This window comes from Ictidomys tridecemlineatus, chromosome 14 (assembly GCF_052094955.1).
Source record: "Ictidomys tridecemlineatus isolate mIctTri1 chromosome 14, mIctTri1.hap1, whole genome shotgun sequence".
NCBI lineage: Eukaryota > Metazoa > Chordata > Mammalia > Rodentia > Sciuridae > Ictidomys > Ictidomys tridecemlineatus.
In genome coordinates this window covers 57,809,761-57,828,322 of record NC_135490.1, presented here as the reverse complement: position 1 = coordinate 57,828,322, position 18,562 = coordinate 57,809,761, and the positions used below count along the sequence as shown (strand labels likewise).

Here is an 18,562-nt window from a genome sequence, read left to right as displayed (position 1 = left end):
CCGTGTTCACAAGAAAATAAATACAATTCCTTGCATTACAGACATAATCTAAGAAACAACATGCTCTGTGCTACACTTTGAGCATCAATAACAAAGCCAGCTGAGTCCATTGACAATAAAATAATATACTCTAAAAATTATACCAGTAACAAGCTATATATATACATATACATATATATATACATATATCTTTATAATATAAAACTGGAAAATTATAAACGTTAATTATAACATAGCAATTTGGTTAAAACATGGTAGATATTTTAAAATCTTTTGCAAAAATTAAAAAAAAAAACTCTTGCAAAGACAACAGGAATAAACACCATTAAAAGGAGCTAAGATTGGCAGCTCTGATACTCTCCTTTTCACCTTCCTCCCTTCTCCACCCTCACCTCCAACCCAGCTATTTATGTCATCATTCATATCCAGTGGTCTTTACAAAGAGTCATTTCTAATTTAAAAAATTAAATTAAAAGACATTTGCAAACATGAACTTGGCTTGTAGTTAGCAAGTACATTAATGTAAGATTGCTTTGATTTAATAGTAAAATGTAAAAATATCGTTAGCATAATATGGAGTAGCACTATATCCAAGTATTAGTCACTGTATCCAAGAAAATCTAATATGATGGGTAAGGTAGTCCTGGAGCAAAATTAAGCTTTGTTCTTTGGAGGACAATGCCTATCACTTCATAAGTTGAAATTAGAGAACTGGTTTATTTGTCCAAAGAAACCAGTCACTGGCACAAATGATGTATCATTTGGAATAGAGTGTTTCTTCCTACATTGGCCAACTTGGCAAATTAGTTAATAGATATTCTACTAAGGAAGTATGATGCTTAGAACTTTGAACTAACGGTACTACTTTACTCTATGTGCAATTATTCTCTAATTCATGGAAATTTTTCTATTTGCAAATTAGTTTCTTTGGGGGATAACTTGATTATACTAAGGTAGGTCAGGTTCTCTAACAAGATTTGCTGACTTAATGGGGACCTTGGTCCCTTAGGAGCTGAGCTTTCAACAGTCTAATTACATTTATTGGAAGATCTTCACAAGTTCACTCAGAAAGAGAACTCAGCCAGTACATAGTAAGTAACTCTTTACTTGCCATGATAGTTATTAAGCTGGTCAAGAACTGGAGAATATTGTACAGATGACACTGGCTTATCAGGACATCAGCAAGGGACCCTTAAAGAATATTTCCATCGTACATTCTCAGTCTCAGCAACAATAACTTTTAGTCTTTGGAGAGAGGGCAACTCACAGGAAGTTTTCTTGAGATGAAAAAGTGAATTTTAATTTCTAGGACACAGTGGACCTTATCATTAAACAAAACATTTCCTACAAGCCGAGCCCATGATAATCAAATTCCAGTTAACAGGTCAAGAACATTGTCAAATCAAATTAATAGAGCACTGATTATTAACAGGAGGAGAAGGAGAAGAGAAGTCAGTGGGTAAAAGAGTAGAATGCTGCATAGATTATACAAAAACAAACTGAAGGGGTTGGGAGTAGAAAGGAAAAACAAACCAAGAGGACAGACAGGCTGACAGAATGACAGAGAGAGCGAGGAAGTCAAGGACGAGGGAAAACAAGGTTAAAAGTTAGGGAGCCTTCTGAAGTCCCTGGCACAGCATGCCTGATACTAAGGGAGGAACAATAAATAAATAAAAGAAAACCAGAAGGAGGAGATGCTTGGGTGGAAGAAAAGGTGGATGCAAAGTTGGAAGGGTTATCCCATACAGCATAACTCCTACCCTAGGCTAGCAGTTGTGTGCAAGCCACAATTAGAAAGCAAAGCAGCTGGTGCGTTGCGATGCAACACTGCAACGGGAGACATAGAGTTGGTGTCATGGATTTTTGAGCCGCAAAAGTCAAACGAGGACATGGAATGTGAGTGCTTATGTGTTAATTGCTTGTGTCTGTTGCCTCCTCTCCCTTCATAGCCACAGGACAGGTAATTAATTTTTATGAGTTTTTAACTGTGAGCTGAGACTCCTATAACCTCCCTTCCTGACCTTGGCATCCCAATCAGTTTTTAGCATATATATGTAAGAAGCAGAGGTATCACCCCACTGTTCCTTCTCCATGGGGCCCAGGATGCAGAACAGGGATCCTTCATCTGTGATGAATTGGTTAAGGAATATGAATGTCACTATTGCCACCGGGAAGGGTGGAGCCCTGAGTTTTCCTCTTTGGTTTACTCTTTTTTTAAAAAAAAAAATATTTTAAAATGGTAAGGCTGGGGTGAGGATGCAGCTTAGTGGTAGAATTTGCCAAGCATGGGTTCCATATCCAGCTCCACCAACAAAACAAAACAAAAGGCAAGACCTTAGTTGCACCTGATCACTAGTAACCTGACATTCTACCTTGAGAAAAAGCTGAGAAACTGCTTCTACAAACCTCAAAAATGGAGACATACATGAGGGCTGGACAGGGGAAAAATGATATTGTGCACTCTCAGGTGTTCCTTTTGATAAACTTTCATCGGGTTGTTGCTATGAAATAGATTGAGTTGGATTTGTGAACAATGGCACAGAATGACTAGCCCCTTCTTCCTGTGGTACATAGGAAGATGGTTTCCAGTTAAATGATTATTTCATGGGAACAAAAAGCTCAATAAAGGACAAAGGATAATATAAGAGTACTAAAGTGAACTAATCAAAGGCAAAGCCTACAGAATACAGACCTGGGATTAAAACTCCATATTCACATCAGCATCTAACTAAATGCACTACAAACATTTCTATATGACTTTTTTTAAAATGATTTTGCCAGATCATGTAATCTCTACAATAGTTATATGCTGAGGGAAAAACACTTAGAAAACCACAGCAGAAGGACTAGGTTTCTTTATCCCCCTTTGCTTCATAATTTATTCTTTAGGTGGCAGGGCCCAGAGAGCAAGAGCAAATCAGAACTCTGCTGAAAAACAAGAATCTGTCAGTCCAATTGGGGGATCAGTCTTCCTGTATGGAAATTCTCCTGGGTTGCAATGCTGGATGCATTGTATGAATCAGAGCAAGCCCATTTTTCAGTCTGATATGCCCAGGCCAAGGACAGAGCCCTTGTCCTTCTCAGTTTGAATTGATCTTTAAGATCAAATTTTCTTGGAGGATGCCATGGCCTTGACTAGTATGCTCTGAGGGCTTTGGAGAGTGAGTCTTACAGGGATGTAGATGCCAGTGCATAGTCTTCACTGACCCTTGAAAGATCTTACTGAAGTAACTGGACATCTCAACTATTTGACTTCGTTATTTTGAAATACAAATATTGAATTCTATAGTCAGAGCCAAAATTTATAAAGGAGGAGCTATCCTATGAGTGACAAGCGGTAGGGGTGTGGCAGGATCTTTTTCCTCCCTGCAGAAACCAGAACACTTTTTATCAAAAGGGAGGAATCCCCAACAGTGATACTGCAGCTCCTTCTTGGGCTCCCTAGTCTTGGGAGACACTTCTTGATGCCCAAAGGCTTATTCATATAAATATGGGCTTTCAGCAAAGTCATAGTTTTCTTCTGGATTTTTTTTGGGGGGGCTGGGGGTGTGGGAAGTTCATGGAGTTGCTATCCCTGTAACTGCTAGAGCTTGCAACTGCCTCATTTGCCACAAGAAAGTACATTAGGGGTGGACAGTTGTTGACATCCAAAAAGGCTGTTGGGCACCCCTGCTGCATGATGTCACTGAAACCCGCTTTATAGGAATTGGATACTATCCTGTTGAGCCCAGACCCTGTTTCAGGGCTGTATGCAGCATCCCAGTGAGACAGCCTGGCCTGGCACTGTGAAGACCAGGCAAAGGAGCACAGCTTCCTGTTCCTTGCAGGACTGGCTTGTTCGCCCCACTATTTAGTCTGAAGGCCTTCGGGAGTATGCCCAAGTCTCATCTGCTCATAAGAGAGATTTTTTATGTTCACAGTGTGAAATTTTCTATTTGATTACTTGTCTGGATCATCTTAGTGACTCAAATTTAATTCCATTAGCACTGGAATTTCCACCTAAAACAGCACAAGGCTTCTTTCTTTCTGTTTTCTATTTCCTTGCTCATTAGATAATGAAGTTGACTAGAGTCAAACTTGAATGTCTCCAGAAAACTTGAGTGATTCAAGTCTGTGCACGGTAATGGTAATACTGTGTTGCACTGTAAGGGCTTTTTCTTACTATATTAAATAGATGGTTTTATATTGTATCTTAAGTGCCCACCAGTTAAGAGGTACTGTGTTTTTTAAGCAGGTACCATTTAAAGCTTCCTTTGTTCTCATGCCCCTAGTTTGACTTCTTCTCTACCCTTGTGCACCACTCTAACTTACCCCAGTTTTTTTTTTTTTTTTTAAAAAAAAAGGATAGCCAAATCCAATCAGTGGGTCGGTCACACAACGTGGGATATACATGAATGTAGCAGCAGGGGCAGGTGGTTTTAAACTATAACTGAAGAAGTAGCTTGAGACTTTAAAAACTGCTGCATTCAGTAACATTTCAATAAACTAATCATAGATTGACAGCAGAGAAATCATTGTTATAGCTGTATGATCCCTTCTAAAGAAAAAGGAAATTAGTTAGGAACTGAAAAGTAAGAGTAGGAAGGGAAAAAGATTTCAGCTCATAGGCTCTAAAATTCTGCAGGCTAAAAGGAATGATGATTGGTCCATACCCATAAATTCAATCCCAAGATGCTCTGCCAATGCAGAAAGTTGACAAAAAAAGAAAGAAAGGGAAAAAGTTTCAGAAAGAGCAATACACTGCACTCCAAAACACATTACACATGACTATTACAGCTCTCTGTGCGTGCACATTGAACAGGACAAATGGGTGGTTAACAAAGCAGTGCTCAGGTATGCCACTCAGTCCACACAGGAACTTCTGTATTTTAGATAATGTGCAAATACCAGCACATTCTTTTATTAACCCTTAAAAGACTTTACTGAGGGAGAATTTTCATAGCTGAACTATCCTCTCTACATTCCTCATTGCTTGAAAATAGCAATGTTATTTTATTTTTTATCATCAGAAAAAGCACTTGGTATTATTTCATTCTCATTTTAATAATGTCCCAAGGAAGTAAATTATTATTTTTATTTTTATATTTACTGAAAGACACATAATGGCAGAGCCAGGAGTAGAAGCCAAAGGAGAGTAATTTGGTCTGAAACTTTTATCACATTGGATTTATGTTTTTCATTGTTTGTGTGTAGTTACATCTCAGTATTTATTATCTTTTATTTTTATTTCTAATCTGTTTCTCCTTCCACTTCCTTCAGTACTTACATGTTTCATTCAAATAAAACAACAAATGCTTCTACCTAAAAAAATCTGAGATAGGCACGTGAGAAACTGGAGATTGCTTGCATTTTTTCTCATAATTTCTGTGAGGCATTGGACAACTCTATGTGCCACTTTTTCAGATTGCAAAAATGTTTTTAAAAATTTATCTTTTATAGCATGTGTGGAAGGGAGACATAGTTTCCAGGATCCTTTGATTTTAATTTCATACTCTTTCATGTAAAAATTAGAGCCAATTAGATCATGTCTCCACAGTGCTGGGCTCTGGTGGTCACAGGTACCAAGAGGATCTGCAGGGAAAGAGACTCAAAAGTGTGAGCCCACAAACAGCAGTCCTGACAAGCTCTGGACACTCTTGGATTTCAGAAAAGCAGAACCTGCACAGGCTCAAATAAGGAAATGGGAAAAAGAGGCAAAGAAAGAAAAAAAAAAAGGAAAAAAAAACCCAACAACTCCAGGAAGGGCACTTTTCATTCTTATAACAAAAATTGATAGTCCAGTTTCATTGGGTGGAAGTTTGAGGATTTCTCTTACTTATGTCTGCATGGCATAAAATAAGGTCTACATTTTCTTCCCTTGATCACAGATTTGAGAGATGCCAGAATGAGACCTTAGCAAAATGAGCCATCTCTTAAGTTTGAAAAAAGGTCTATGGAGGGGTGTTATTCAGTTTAGGCATGGAGAAAGCTCCTCCTGCAGAGATGGGAAGAGTGGAATGTATGAGTTGGAGTCATCCTGGTTTCAAGTCCTGCCTCTGCCACTTAATGATTGAATGACTTTGGAAATGTAAAATTCTCATTGACCTAATTCATGTGATACCCTTTCCTCACTGGGCAACCCCGTGGAATAAAGGAGATAGGAAAACATGTTGCCCAGCAGAAGGAGTTGTTGACATTTTGGGAAACAGACACATCTAGAGCTATACCTTGGGGCACTTAAGGCACTCAGGTTGACTTTTCACAACTTTTGTGCCCTGGAAAATTCTGTAAGCCCTTGGGCTAGATCTAAAAAAATAAATTTTAAAACTTGCAGCACCTTAAGGAAATAAAACTTCCCAAATTAAAAATACATATGTACTATGTATTTGATAATGGGAGGCACTATATATATTATTTTCTTCTGCCTTGGGTCCTATGTACTCAGACAATAATCTGAATTTTTCACTAATTAAAAGCTAGGGAGTATAGAGTTAATTTGGTTACATGAGATATTCATAGTAGAATAAATTATTCAAATCCAAACAAATTTCTTTTGCCTCTGAACAATATTCAGTTTGCCAAATTGACATTTTTTCCCCCATTTGCTTTCTTCATGTAAACTTTGGCACATTGATGTGAAAAAAATTCATTTCTCAAGGAAATCAATAATAAATTTTCAAGAATGTGACCCAATTTCCCTTTTATGTGCCCCTCCATCTCTTGCTTTTCACTTCTACCAGTCAGTAATATTTTAAGGGTTAAAACCAAGATATATCTAGAGTAACTCATTCCAAAGATTCATTTTTCCATGCCTACGTGAACACTGCTAATGATCTATATTAGTTGCATAGAAAGCTTGGTTAAGTTTTCAATAAAATTAGTAGCATGCCCATGCATACATATTGCTGCATTTACAGTTTTATAGGTAAGTCTGTGAGCCTAACTATAATTTCATTTCAAGGGAAGTCATTCATATCAGGCAGCTCCAATTTCAAATAATTCAATGGGAAATTGGTATTTAAAACTGGAATCTTCTGGCCATAAGCCTTAACAAGGAAACAAGCATAGAAAACATGCATTGGTCATTCTAGACCCGGAGCAAAAACTGCTCTAATTTATTTCTACTGTTGGTGGTTACATTTCTTTCATCATAATTCAAAAAAGCAGAATATGCAAACACTTTTCATTTTGTGAAGAGGTTATTTCTATCTGTTCTATTTAATCTAATGTTGGCTTACTCTCATTATGTATCACATGCTTCCTATTGAACTGCTGCCTAGTCACTACATTTTTCAAATTAAATTAATAATTCAAAAACACAAAGGTTACTGTAAACAATTTAGTTTCCTTTTCTACATGTGATTTCCTGCTGTGCCCTCGGTGATATAAAAAATTAATTTAAATCTAAGAGTCTTCAGAAACTATTAAGTATTGACTCACTAATCCTTTGCCTTAGGATTTTATAATTACTTTTAGAAAACTGATTAACCTGGAGGTTAATTTAAATTTTCAACTGCATTAGTGGAAAGAACAATAAAACAACTTTCTTTCATCAAAGTTATATATCCATTGCAATTATGGTTTCTGTTAAAATTTTGAGACATTCCAGTATTTGTTCTGTAACATCTTGGAACTGTTTATGCAAATAATGTCGAAGACTGTGTAGTTCTGATTTCTTGTACCTTTAAAACTTCTAAAGGAGTTCTCTTAATGCAAATTCCAAACTGGAGCAATTTAGTGTCTGACTTTTAATTTTAGACTTACCTTTGTAAATGTAGATACTTTTATTTTCACATATGCCAATCCATATTGTCATTGAGCCCTTTGAAATGTAATAGCAGACTTTCTCCTTATTCCCAGGATCCACATGCACATGAAAACACACATACACACACACACACACACACACACACACACAGTAAAATCTCACACTCAGTTGGAACTTATGACAATTTTGTCATAGATGGAGTGTCTTTGTTCTACTGTTATCAGGATACCATTTCATAAATACATTATTACAATAGGTTTTGAAAGTATTTAGAAATCCGTGAAAAAATTAATACAATAATAACGTATGATTCACAGCTACTTTTAAGGATATGGGATAAATTTAATCATTTTGAGAATGTGCCTAAATGTTCTAAAATTGCATTCTTTTAAAATATCCTGTAGTTTGAGCTATTCTCATAACTAGTTCTTATTATTTGTTAGCTTCTATAGGACATACTTGCTCTTTACTACCGTTATCTTCTGAAGTTGTGAATGCTTTTTCCTTTTTTCTTCATGAAGTCTACATATTGATTATGAATTACATGTACACACACACACACACACACACACACCATGCCACATACTGGTGAACACAATCATATTACTTGGGATTGTGTCGAGATAGGTCAAATTTAAAACTGACTAAACTTGACAATATTTCCTTAGGAAGGGCTATAAATACGTTATATTTTGAGAAAAATCACTGTCATATAAAATATACATTTGTTCCTTTCTTTCATTTTAAATACATTTTTATAAATTAAAAAATGGCCCATGAGATATACTAGCCAGAATTACTTTATCAAATCCTAATGATGTGTAAATTATATGTTTATAAACATTCAAAATATTGTAATTCCTTTGAATGCTATTTTCAACTACAAATGTGGTTGGGTAGGTTTTAAATATTTCTCTTTGAGGCTAGTGACTACCTTTTACTTCAAATCTATGTAATGCCCTCCAGACATTATGTTCACAAGCAAACACAAAGTGACCTTGCTGGAAACACATTCTAGCCTTTTCTTAGCCTTCATTACTATTTGAACATGAAATTCTTAGAGCAGCAAAAATTTATTTTGCTGTCTTCTGTGTAGGAGTTTGCAGAGAGAAAAAATGAGAATTTCAAGCATAGAGAATTAGAGAATGAACTCTGTGCAGGACAATCTGGAAAGCAATGTCTGATTGGAAGCTCTTGCTTTTCCAGACATGAGGCATCAATAATGCAGTCATTACATGTTTTGTTCATAAATGTGCTTCCTATCAATCTTTGTTAAATCAGGTTAAATATAAATGCTAATTTCCTGGATGTCTTCCAAAAATGTCATTGAGAGCTTACTAGAGAATTTATTTAAGGAGTCACACTTTGGAGTTCACAAATAGAGAGTGGCTATTTTAAAATTGTGTCTTGTGAAAGTGAAAATGGCCCCAAAATGAATGAAAACATTTTGTTTGGTTATCTCTATCAGATATAACTGCATTATTGTTCTGGGAAATATCTTCATGTTTAATAGTTTTCTTTATATAGTGATCTAACATTGTCTTCAATGTACAATGAAACACCAAAATTTTAAGAAATAACTTAAATATTCTGAATTGTCATTAATTTCTAAAATTTGATTTTATTGTATTTGTATAATCATATGGCTTTGCTAAATCTATGCTATTTAAATACAAACACACAGATTTCTAAAAAAAATGGGTCAGATATTCAATAAATTTGTTTTTTTCCATTATATTTTTAGCTTCCATCCTATCTACCTTAAAAAAAAATCATCCAGAGCTAAGGAGAGAAAATTCCTGCCCAACATACTTAAATATTTGTGAATACAACAAAGACTATGTTTGAAAAATGAGCAATGCCAGTTTGCCATTCACTTAATAATAGATAGCCTATGGCAACCTCTGATATGTAGCCTATGTAAATATGTTAAGTATTATTTCACTAAATAAATGATAATTATGGGTGTAATCTCCCCATAAGGGATTCTAAAATTCATTCTGATAACTTTTATAACTGTTAAAAAATCTTTATTCATCGTGTGCATCAAAAACAAGGACAAATTTGATTATTTTAAGGTCCCCAAGTGACCAGCTTGTTTCTTATGTTATATGAATTTAAACTGCAATAAACTATGACATATTTTTCAGGGTGAGCAATTTACAGGAAGTGGCAAAACAGGGGTTACCAATTCCAGCCCACTGCCTGCTTCTGTAAATAAAATTTTAATGGAACACAGCCATGCATGTAAGTCCATGCATTATTTGTGGCTGGTTTCATGCTACAATGGTAGAGTTCTGAAGCTGTGATAATGATGAGATTACCACAAACCCTAAAATATTTGGACAATACAGAAAAAAATACCAACCCTCGACCTAAATGAATAACCAAAAATGGATCTATGTCAAATACATTGTTTTGAAAGTTACAGAACTTAAAACTATAATCCCAGTTCACAACAAAAGGACAAATACATAAGTTAATTATACACAATGTGAATTGGGTATTTTAGGAATAATTTTCCAAACATCATGAAGTCATAAAAAACACATTGTGATTTTCTTGTTCTGCCTTAAATATATATATATATATATTATATATATGCCTTAAATATATATATATATATTCTAGAGTTAAACTGTTATTTCAAAGTAACACATTTAAAAAATAATAACTATTTCTTCCTCAATTTACCTTTGAAACTAACATGAAGACATGCTAATATAAAGAAATGCTAACATAAAATGGTTCTTTAAACTAGTTCTGAATTACTTGTTCCCTAAGCAACATAAATAGAAGGCAGGATATTTCATTCGTGTTGAAATGTTTGCTTTTAATTTTCCTACTCAGTGCTTTTCTTTTTTAATGCCTACATGCAAACTGTTTGGTTAATGAAGAAAAACATCTGAACTCTTTTGATGATGTTTATTTGGTATAAATCACACACTCAGAACCAAAATTAACTTACCATCATTTTGAGTGCATATTGGTTACAGCTTAGCAACAGCCTTTTCAGGATGTTGACATGGTATACAGAAGATGGACTGTTCAGTGCAATGATTTTATTTTATCAATAAAAGTGAGACTTTTAAATGCCTTTATTATAATTTCACTGCTTGATATTGACTATCAATTTGTATCACATTATGCAATATCAATTTCAGAAACATCCGGAGCCTCACACACCTATTAGTATCTCAGAGCCAACTAGTCACGAACAGAGGAAGTAATACAATCGCTTTTGTTAATGTTCTCATGCGACAGGCAGAGGCAGTCAATATTAGACCTGGTAAAACGCATCTAGCTCTAGGTGAAATCTGAGGGGAGATGCAGCAACAAGAAAGCAGCACCGACTGAGCATGCTCCTATTCAGGCAGAGACAGAAAGGGAGTGGACGTACTGTAGAAGCTGGCCATTACGTAGTTTTGGCAGCGATCACCAGTAAACTCATTTGGGCACCTGAGAGAAGAAACAAAAAACAATGGTAGAAAAAAACAGAGAAAAAGAGAAGAGGTGAATATATGCTAGAAAGAAGCTCCTTCTGTGTCATTTGACTGAACTTGGTGAGTTCACCCTCAGGAACTGAATCTTCGTCCTAATCATGGCTTTCAGACTCCGGCATTTCCCCTAAATGGTTAAAATTTTGAACAAAACGTAGTTCTCAAGTTCAAGTTCCTATGACGAAAAGATCTCAGCATTTTAAGTGACTTCTTTCTTTCAAAGGGAGCCACTTAAAATTAAAATCTAATGTTTGATTCATCTCAGGTTTTTTTTTTTTTTTATTTGATAACTTTGGACAAAGATGTTGGGAGGAAATTTTTTTTTTTCCATTGGCTTGCTGTCATTGATTGCCAACGTCACAGACCATCCCAACTGACCACTGTTTTACATTTATGACTTTGGGACTTATGTGGAGAGAGAGAGCTAAATATCATAGTGAGTGGGTTTATGCCTTGAGTGGACAAACCATAATGAGAACAAAAGGAGTCAGTTACAACTGAGCTGTAAAAGCACCAAGTGGTAGTGATTGTTGCTGTAGTTTGGGGGAGAAAGCAAATTTCAGATTATTTTAACATACTTTCTTGGTTTTGGACTTTCATGGGCACATTCTCAGTACATCTTGCTCCAGTGAATCCAGGTTGGCACCTAGAGGGCAAAAATGTGATAAGCAATAGAATGCTAAAGACACTGAACTTTCAGACTGGCAATTTTCCTCCTACGGAATATGGAGACTCCTAAAAACAACCTGGTACTGAACAACATAAAGAAAAGAAACAGCACAACACTGAGAAGACCACGCCTCATGAAAACTGTGGGTCACCAATTTTGGTGGTTTGCTGCATTCTTCCAAAGATCAGTTAACTGAAATTTAACTCGAGTGAAATTTAACTCATTTAAGCTGAACAGGGTGGCAAGGAGGGACACGTCTCTTTTTCCTTCTTAATGTGAGCACTGATTCTTTTCATGTTAAAGCATTGGCTTTGGTAACTGCTTCCTTCATGGCTCTGCCCATGGTTTTTCTTATCAAGGGATCTTGAGCTTTTTATGCTGTGCATACCCAGTTTTTCCATTATTTTATAGCTGTTTTCTAAATTGTAACATAAATGGTTACACAATAGGTGTTGAACAATTTTAGAGTCTACTTGATTCCTGATAAGAAAAACTTGCCAGTAATCACAGTTTATAGAAAATATTACAAATTAATCTCATTTTTATGGTTACAAGACAGATAGCAGGAGATTTTTATTACTAAAAACTTCACTTAATTGTCCCAAATGAAAGATACACCTTAAAATTTAGAAGTTTTTTTTCTACAAAAGTATTTAATAGATATTCTTCTTGCATTTAAGGTAAAACTATTTTGAAATTATATAAAATTTATATTTTATTACACTAATACATTTACCTACCAAATTTCTAGGATCTTGAAATTAAACTGTTCTTAAGGCCATGCAATGGAGCTAGATTTAGATATGAGAGTCATTTTTATTTATTCTGTTTGTGACTATTATTTTAGTATCTAAAGGATTTTAAATTGTATGTACTTTACTCAATATCATGCTCTGGTAAATAAGCTGATTGAAGGATTCTGTGAAGCAAATATACAACTTACTGGTGGAAACAATCTTTATTTAAATGTTCAACACCCATAGTTATAATTTTTAATCATTCATCATAACCATCATTGCAAAGCACCTAATATAATTTAACTCTGAAAACAAATACCTAGTGATTTTTTAAAATACAATCTCTTTTTTTCCAGAGTAAATAAGAATGAACACTATCATCTTGGCCTCAAAGAGATGTGAATAAAACTATTTAGTTTTACTAATACAGGTGTAATTTACTTTCCTGTCAAGCCAAACTCAATACTAAGAAAGTTACTACATAATTTGGTACATGTAAATATCAACTATCAGTGCCAGACTTTTTGCCCCATGAGAACTCATGTGGTATAATTATGAAAACTAACAATAATATTGGTAAGAGTAAACAACAAACATTTTATATTGGTAGAACCCCTATGAACTCTTTAAAACACTTATATATAAGTGAACTGATTATTCTCACTTAGAATAATTTTGCTGCAGAAAATAGAGACTGAGCTACTTATAAGAATAAGAACTACCACCTGTGAGGTAGGGTTATTTCTCATAAAGTTGTCATCTTCCAAGCTTTAATAAGAATGTCTATACAGATATATAAGAAAAATACATGGAAAATTTTCCATATAACTTATTTGACAAATAATTTCTAGAGAAAATAGGGTTGTTTTGTTTGTGAACCAAGATTATAAATCCATATAGATATACTCTATACCTCAGTAGGCAATTCCATAATTAAGGATACAATCTATAATAACCATTTCATCTTACCTGATTTCTATCTTCATAAAAATTTAAATTCTCATAATGAGCACACAATAATCTACTTGTTTTCTATAAATAACATGGTGTTAAATATATGAATACTCTGTGTGTATGCATGTGTGAGAGAGACAGAAAGACCAAGATAGAGACAGGAAGAGAGAGAGAGGTTATACTCATGTGGGGTGAGAAATATCCTTATTTAGCTGGGTGTAGTGGCACATGACTGTAATTCCAGCTACAAAGGAGTCTGAGGCAGGAAGATCCCACATTCAAGGTCACCCTTGGCAATTTAGTGAGACACTGTCACCAAAAAAAAGAAAAAAAATAAATAAATCAGGGGTCTTGGTGTAGCCCAATGTTAGAGTGTTTGCCTAGCATGTATAAGGTCTTAAGCTCAATCCCCAGAAAGAAAAGAAAAAAGAAAAGAGAAAGAGAAAGGAAAAAAGAAGGAAAGGAAAAGAAAGATCCTTGTTAAAGGATCATGAAATGAACAAATAGCCAAGGAATCATAAGTTCTTTAACAGAAGGAATACATTTACTAGGAAATCGTCACTTAGGCATCTTATATGATTAGAGAACATTCAGCACTACATAAATGGGTCAAAAATCTTACCCATCAATTCTCTGATTGTTATGAACGTATAACATGTTTGCTAGGAAATAAGCATCGTGGGCGGGCAGTTGACCGACCCCAGTATAAGATCCTACAGATTATTTGATATAATAACACTAGAGCAACTTGAGGTATCAAAATTATATTTTGAATTATCATCTATATGTGAAACAGAACAATCCTTTTGCTCATGTTTATCTTCACTTAAAGGATGAATTTGTAAAATTATTTCCTAGTGTTAGAAAGCCCTACAATTATTCAAAGTGTGGTCCATGAATAAATAGCATTAGCATCTCCTAGTAACTTGTTATTTAGAAATGTAGAAACTCAGGTCGCAATCCAGAATTACCAGGGAGGACCCTTCATTTTATCAACATTCCCAAGAGATCTGTAGCTATATTAAAATTTAAGTTGTAAGGGACTCTAAATTAGGAAGATGGAAGCTAAGACCTCTATCCTGGCACCACAGTATCTTGCTGTTGGATATTTGGCTTTATTGGGCCTTATTTTCTCAGTGATAAAATGAAGGGATTTAACTAAATGGTTATCAAAAATCTCTTTTACCATGGAGGTTCTGGGAATTGATGCTCATCTTAATAGAATCTCTGTTAGAAATCTCTGACATCATTTCCTCTCAGTGCATTACCAGTTAGGGACAAGAGAACTCAAGAATTTCTAAAAACCATTTTTGTGAGCTGGGGACATAGCTCAGTGGTAGAGTGCTTGCCTAGCATCTACAAGCCCCACCTCCCCACAAAAAAAATAGTTGCATTTTTATAAAATGGACTTTGAAGACAATCTCAGAGGTAAAAGTAATTGCAAATACCCTGGCAATTCAAGTGGCCAGCAAGAGAAGTCATCATGGAACTTTCACTGACATTCAGAGTTACAGCCAAATCAGCTGGAAGGAAGTGGAAACTGGGATAGTCTGCCTAAGCCAACTGCACTGACTGCACGGAAAGCATATGCAAATGAAAACTCATCTGATCTACAGCTTGGATGAAATTCTACAGAATTACTTCTAAAAGGACAGGGAGACTGCCTGGCTTCTGCAGTATTTCTATTAGTGTTCTATGTTAAGCATCCAATCTATCACTTTCCTGGAAGTTATGAACATGGTAAATTTAATCTGAGTTTGAAAAATATACTTTGGCATAAGTCTCAGCAAATCTCAAGGATTTTATTTTGTAGAATCTGAAGATCTGAGTAAGAATCAAATACCTGCTTTAACTTCAGAAATATCTATCATTTGTTTCATTCATCAGATTAGAAGATGGAAATCTTTTTTTAAATTTTAATATTTGCTTTAAATAATCTTTGTCCTACATTTGTTTTTTAATGGAATGAAGATTTAGTTTTGTTTAAACTCATAGGAACCTCTTCCAAGTAACCATCCCCACTTTTACCTCTCCTCTCCGCACTTCCACATTCTGAGTGAAGTTTCCTTGTGCAGGGCTCATACTGCACCCTGACCTGGACTCCTTACACTGCACTTACCTGTGTTGTGCGTATCTGTTTGGGGAATCAGTGATCACATTTTGACCATTCCATACCTCTAAGGCCTACCTCAATGCCTGGCTCACCAGGAGCTCTCACAAGATGTTTGTTCAACTGAACCTAAGATCAGAATACAATTTCCAATAGAGACCTATACAAAAAGAAACTTATAAGGAAACAGATTTGCCAAGTACAGGTCTATCTTGAACATCTCTCTTATTTTTATAATTTATGATGGACGGTCCTCTGTGGACTCCCCCCAAAGTTTTTAAATAGCAAGGTTCGAATGCCTACAGATTTTCTCCCCAAAGTAAAACCTTTTAACTTTGTGTTTGTAAATTTGGAAAGAGTACATGGTTCTTTTAAGAGCAAGTTTATCATCTAAATTTAAATCTTGCTACTGAAACACAAGTTTACCTTAGATTTGATAAAGTAGTATAGTTTACTAACTTAAAGACTTTTGCTCAACACCAGTAAAATAAAAACTGGTGTTTTCTAAAAAAAAAAAAAAAAAAAAAAAACAAAAAAACAAAAAACAAAAACAAACAAAAAAAAACACATTTGCCTCAAAATGGCATATATTTTAACATTGTGTTTTCTCAGTCTTATGCAGTGCCAGATAAAATCATTTGACTTTTTAAAGTTCATATTAAGATTCCCTAAACCTGAGGACTAACCAAATTTAGTTAACACTACATTATACATAGACTCTATGTATAATTTAGTGTTGAATATCCAGCTTTTAGATTCACAGCTTTACATTAGTTGTAAGGTACAGGGATTTTCTTTAAGCCACTAAATGGTTCCTAATAATTAAGTTCTCTACAACCCTTCAAACCGTGACTATTTTAGGGGTACTACCAATTATATCTACTGGCTTAAGTAAATTGAAGAACATAATAACAATCCATTACAAAAACAATTTTGATAATAAAACATACGATGAATAACCTGACAGGCTTACTATGCAATTGATTATCTATAGATGCATTTTGAGAATCAGCTCAGTGTCTGGTATACTTTTATATTCTAATTAATAAAATTATTTTATTTATTTATTTATTTATTGGTGGAGACTCTAGATGTATTCAAGATATCACTGACTTCAAGAAACTTCTGGTTACAGAAACTGGCCAATTTTATAAACCATTTATCACTTATGTTCAGTTTATAAACCATTCTTAGACATCCTTTCTTTATTTTCTGGCATCCGTTTCATCGGGCCCTGCCCTGAGGAGGCAGGCAAAGGGAGACAGAGTCCACACCCTGTGTTCCCTCACCTTGTAATCATTGCTCTACCATGAAATATTTGGATGATTTAAAAAATACCCTGTCCAAAAAGAAGAGGCTTTTCCCCAATACTAGCTATGGCATTTCCTTTCACAATGTACAGAATTTGAAATTATTTATTTAGTGTCTATGTTTATAAACATCAAATGATAGAAATGTCAACAAATATGTAGTGAGGAGTCCTGGCTGGTTTGTGTTAGGTGCCATGGCCTTTTGCTGTCACTCTGTAAACTTCAGCTGGCAGTGTATACACCAGCTCAGAGTGCTGGTCTGTTTTTCTATAGTATCGTATTGCAAACCCTGACTTTTCTCACTCCTTAGCCAGCTCGGCATTCTGGCCAGAACTCGCCCACTCACTGGCTGAGTATCTGCATTGTAGATTATTCTTTTCCCAAATGTATTGTTACTATTAGTCTGCATTTTTCCAAGATGAATCTTATTCTGTTATCAAACGTTAAGTGAAGTTTCTTGAAGTTTGTATATGCTTTTCTAATTTGTGTTTTACACAAATGTCCTTTACACAGTACCATCTGCAAAAGACATCCATGTCCTCAAGAGAATGCCCTCTTCAACATCATTAAAGAAAACATTAAATATAAATGTTGAAATAATGTTTCCTTCAGATCTAACCTCTACCTCCCCCTTCACTGTTCAGCTGGTGTATCTCTTTCTTTCCCCTTTTTATTATGATCCTGGGACAAGTTTTCAATCCATGAGATAACAGGATACACATAGTGTTCCCCCCACATTCATGTGTAAATATTGAGGGGGAAAAAAACCCGACTAAGTTGTCCTCACTCTCATCAAATGTATTTCAGTGTCTAGGACGTACAATCCCAACAATGAGGGTGGCAGTGGTTATGAATGACCTCCTTCTTGTTTGAACCTTGGTGCCCTTCCTAAAGCTCTGTTTGCACAGCTTGTTCTGAAATTCTCAGCTGCAGACTGAACCCTGGCCAATGTTTATTCGACATGATGTATCCTTACATGAGGGGGTCAAACAATTTCATCGGATATGGGATCAATCCTCATCCTGTGCATCCCCACGTCACCGTGACACAGTGACATATTGGCTGCTAATGCATGGTCTGGCCTTCCTCTCTGGGGGGTTCCCTTCCTTGTCTCATCAAACAGTTCAGAGATTCAGAGGAGATTTTTCATCCTATCTACCAGACTCATTTTATGATAAAGCATCTAAATATCTCCTTTGCACTTCAATAATTTACTACAAATATTTCAAAATGGTGCATTTTATTTCAAAGAGACAGTGCATGTTCCAAGGTGAGGACTGTGTATTTTTTCTCCTCCCACAGAGCCTCAGCTTCTGACTAGTTTAGGTTCCCATTATCTATTCCCTGAGTTCCCTAATTTCCTTCACAGCACTCAGCACATCAATAATTTATAATTAAATCAATTACTTGAAACATGATTGTTATGTGCAATAGCCTATCGTCTCCATGAGGCAGAGATCAGCATGGTTTTGTTCATTCCTTTTTTCCTCAGCACAAGAACAGAGCTGACTCATGGGAGCTCAATAAATCCATA

General features: G+C 35.3%; 1 protein-coding gene across 26 annotated transcripts in view; it reads right to left on the bottom strand.

Moving 5' to 3' along the window:
- Positions 1-18,562, bottom strand: part of Nrg1 (neuregulin 1) — a 986,545-nt gene that overhangs the window by 17,787 nt on the left and 950,196 nt on the right. For 11 of the 26 annotated variants that reach the window (XM_078031168.1, XM_078031171.1, XM_078031165.1 and 8 more), the window contains 2 exons: positions 11,148-11,206; positions 4,653-4,676 (listed from right to left, as the gene is read on the bottom strand). In XM_078031168.1, the coding sequence (XP_077887294.1) occupies positions 4,653-4,676; positions 11,148-11,206 (83 nt within the window). Of the gene's footprint in view, positions 1-4,652; positions 4,677-11,147; positions 11,207-11,825; positions 11,894-18,562 lie in introns of all 26 variants that reach the window. The other 15 variants (XM_078031173.1, XM_078031167.1, XM_078031175.1 and 12 more) reach the window with 4 other exon arrangements.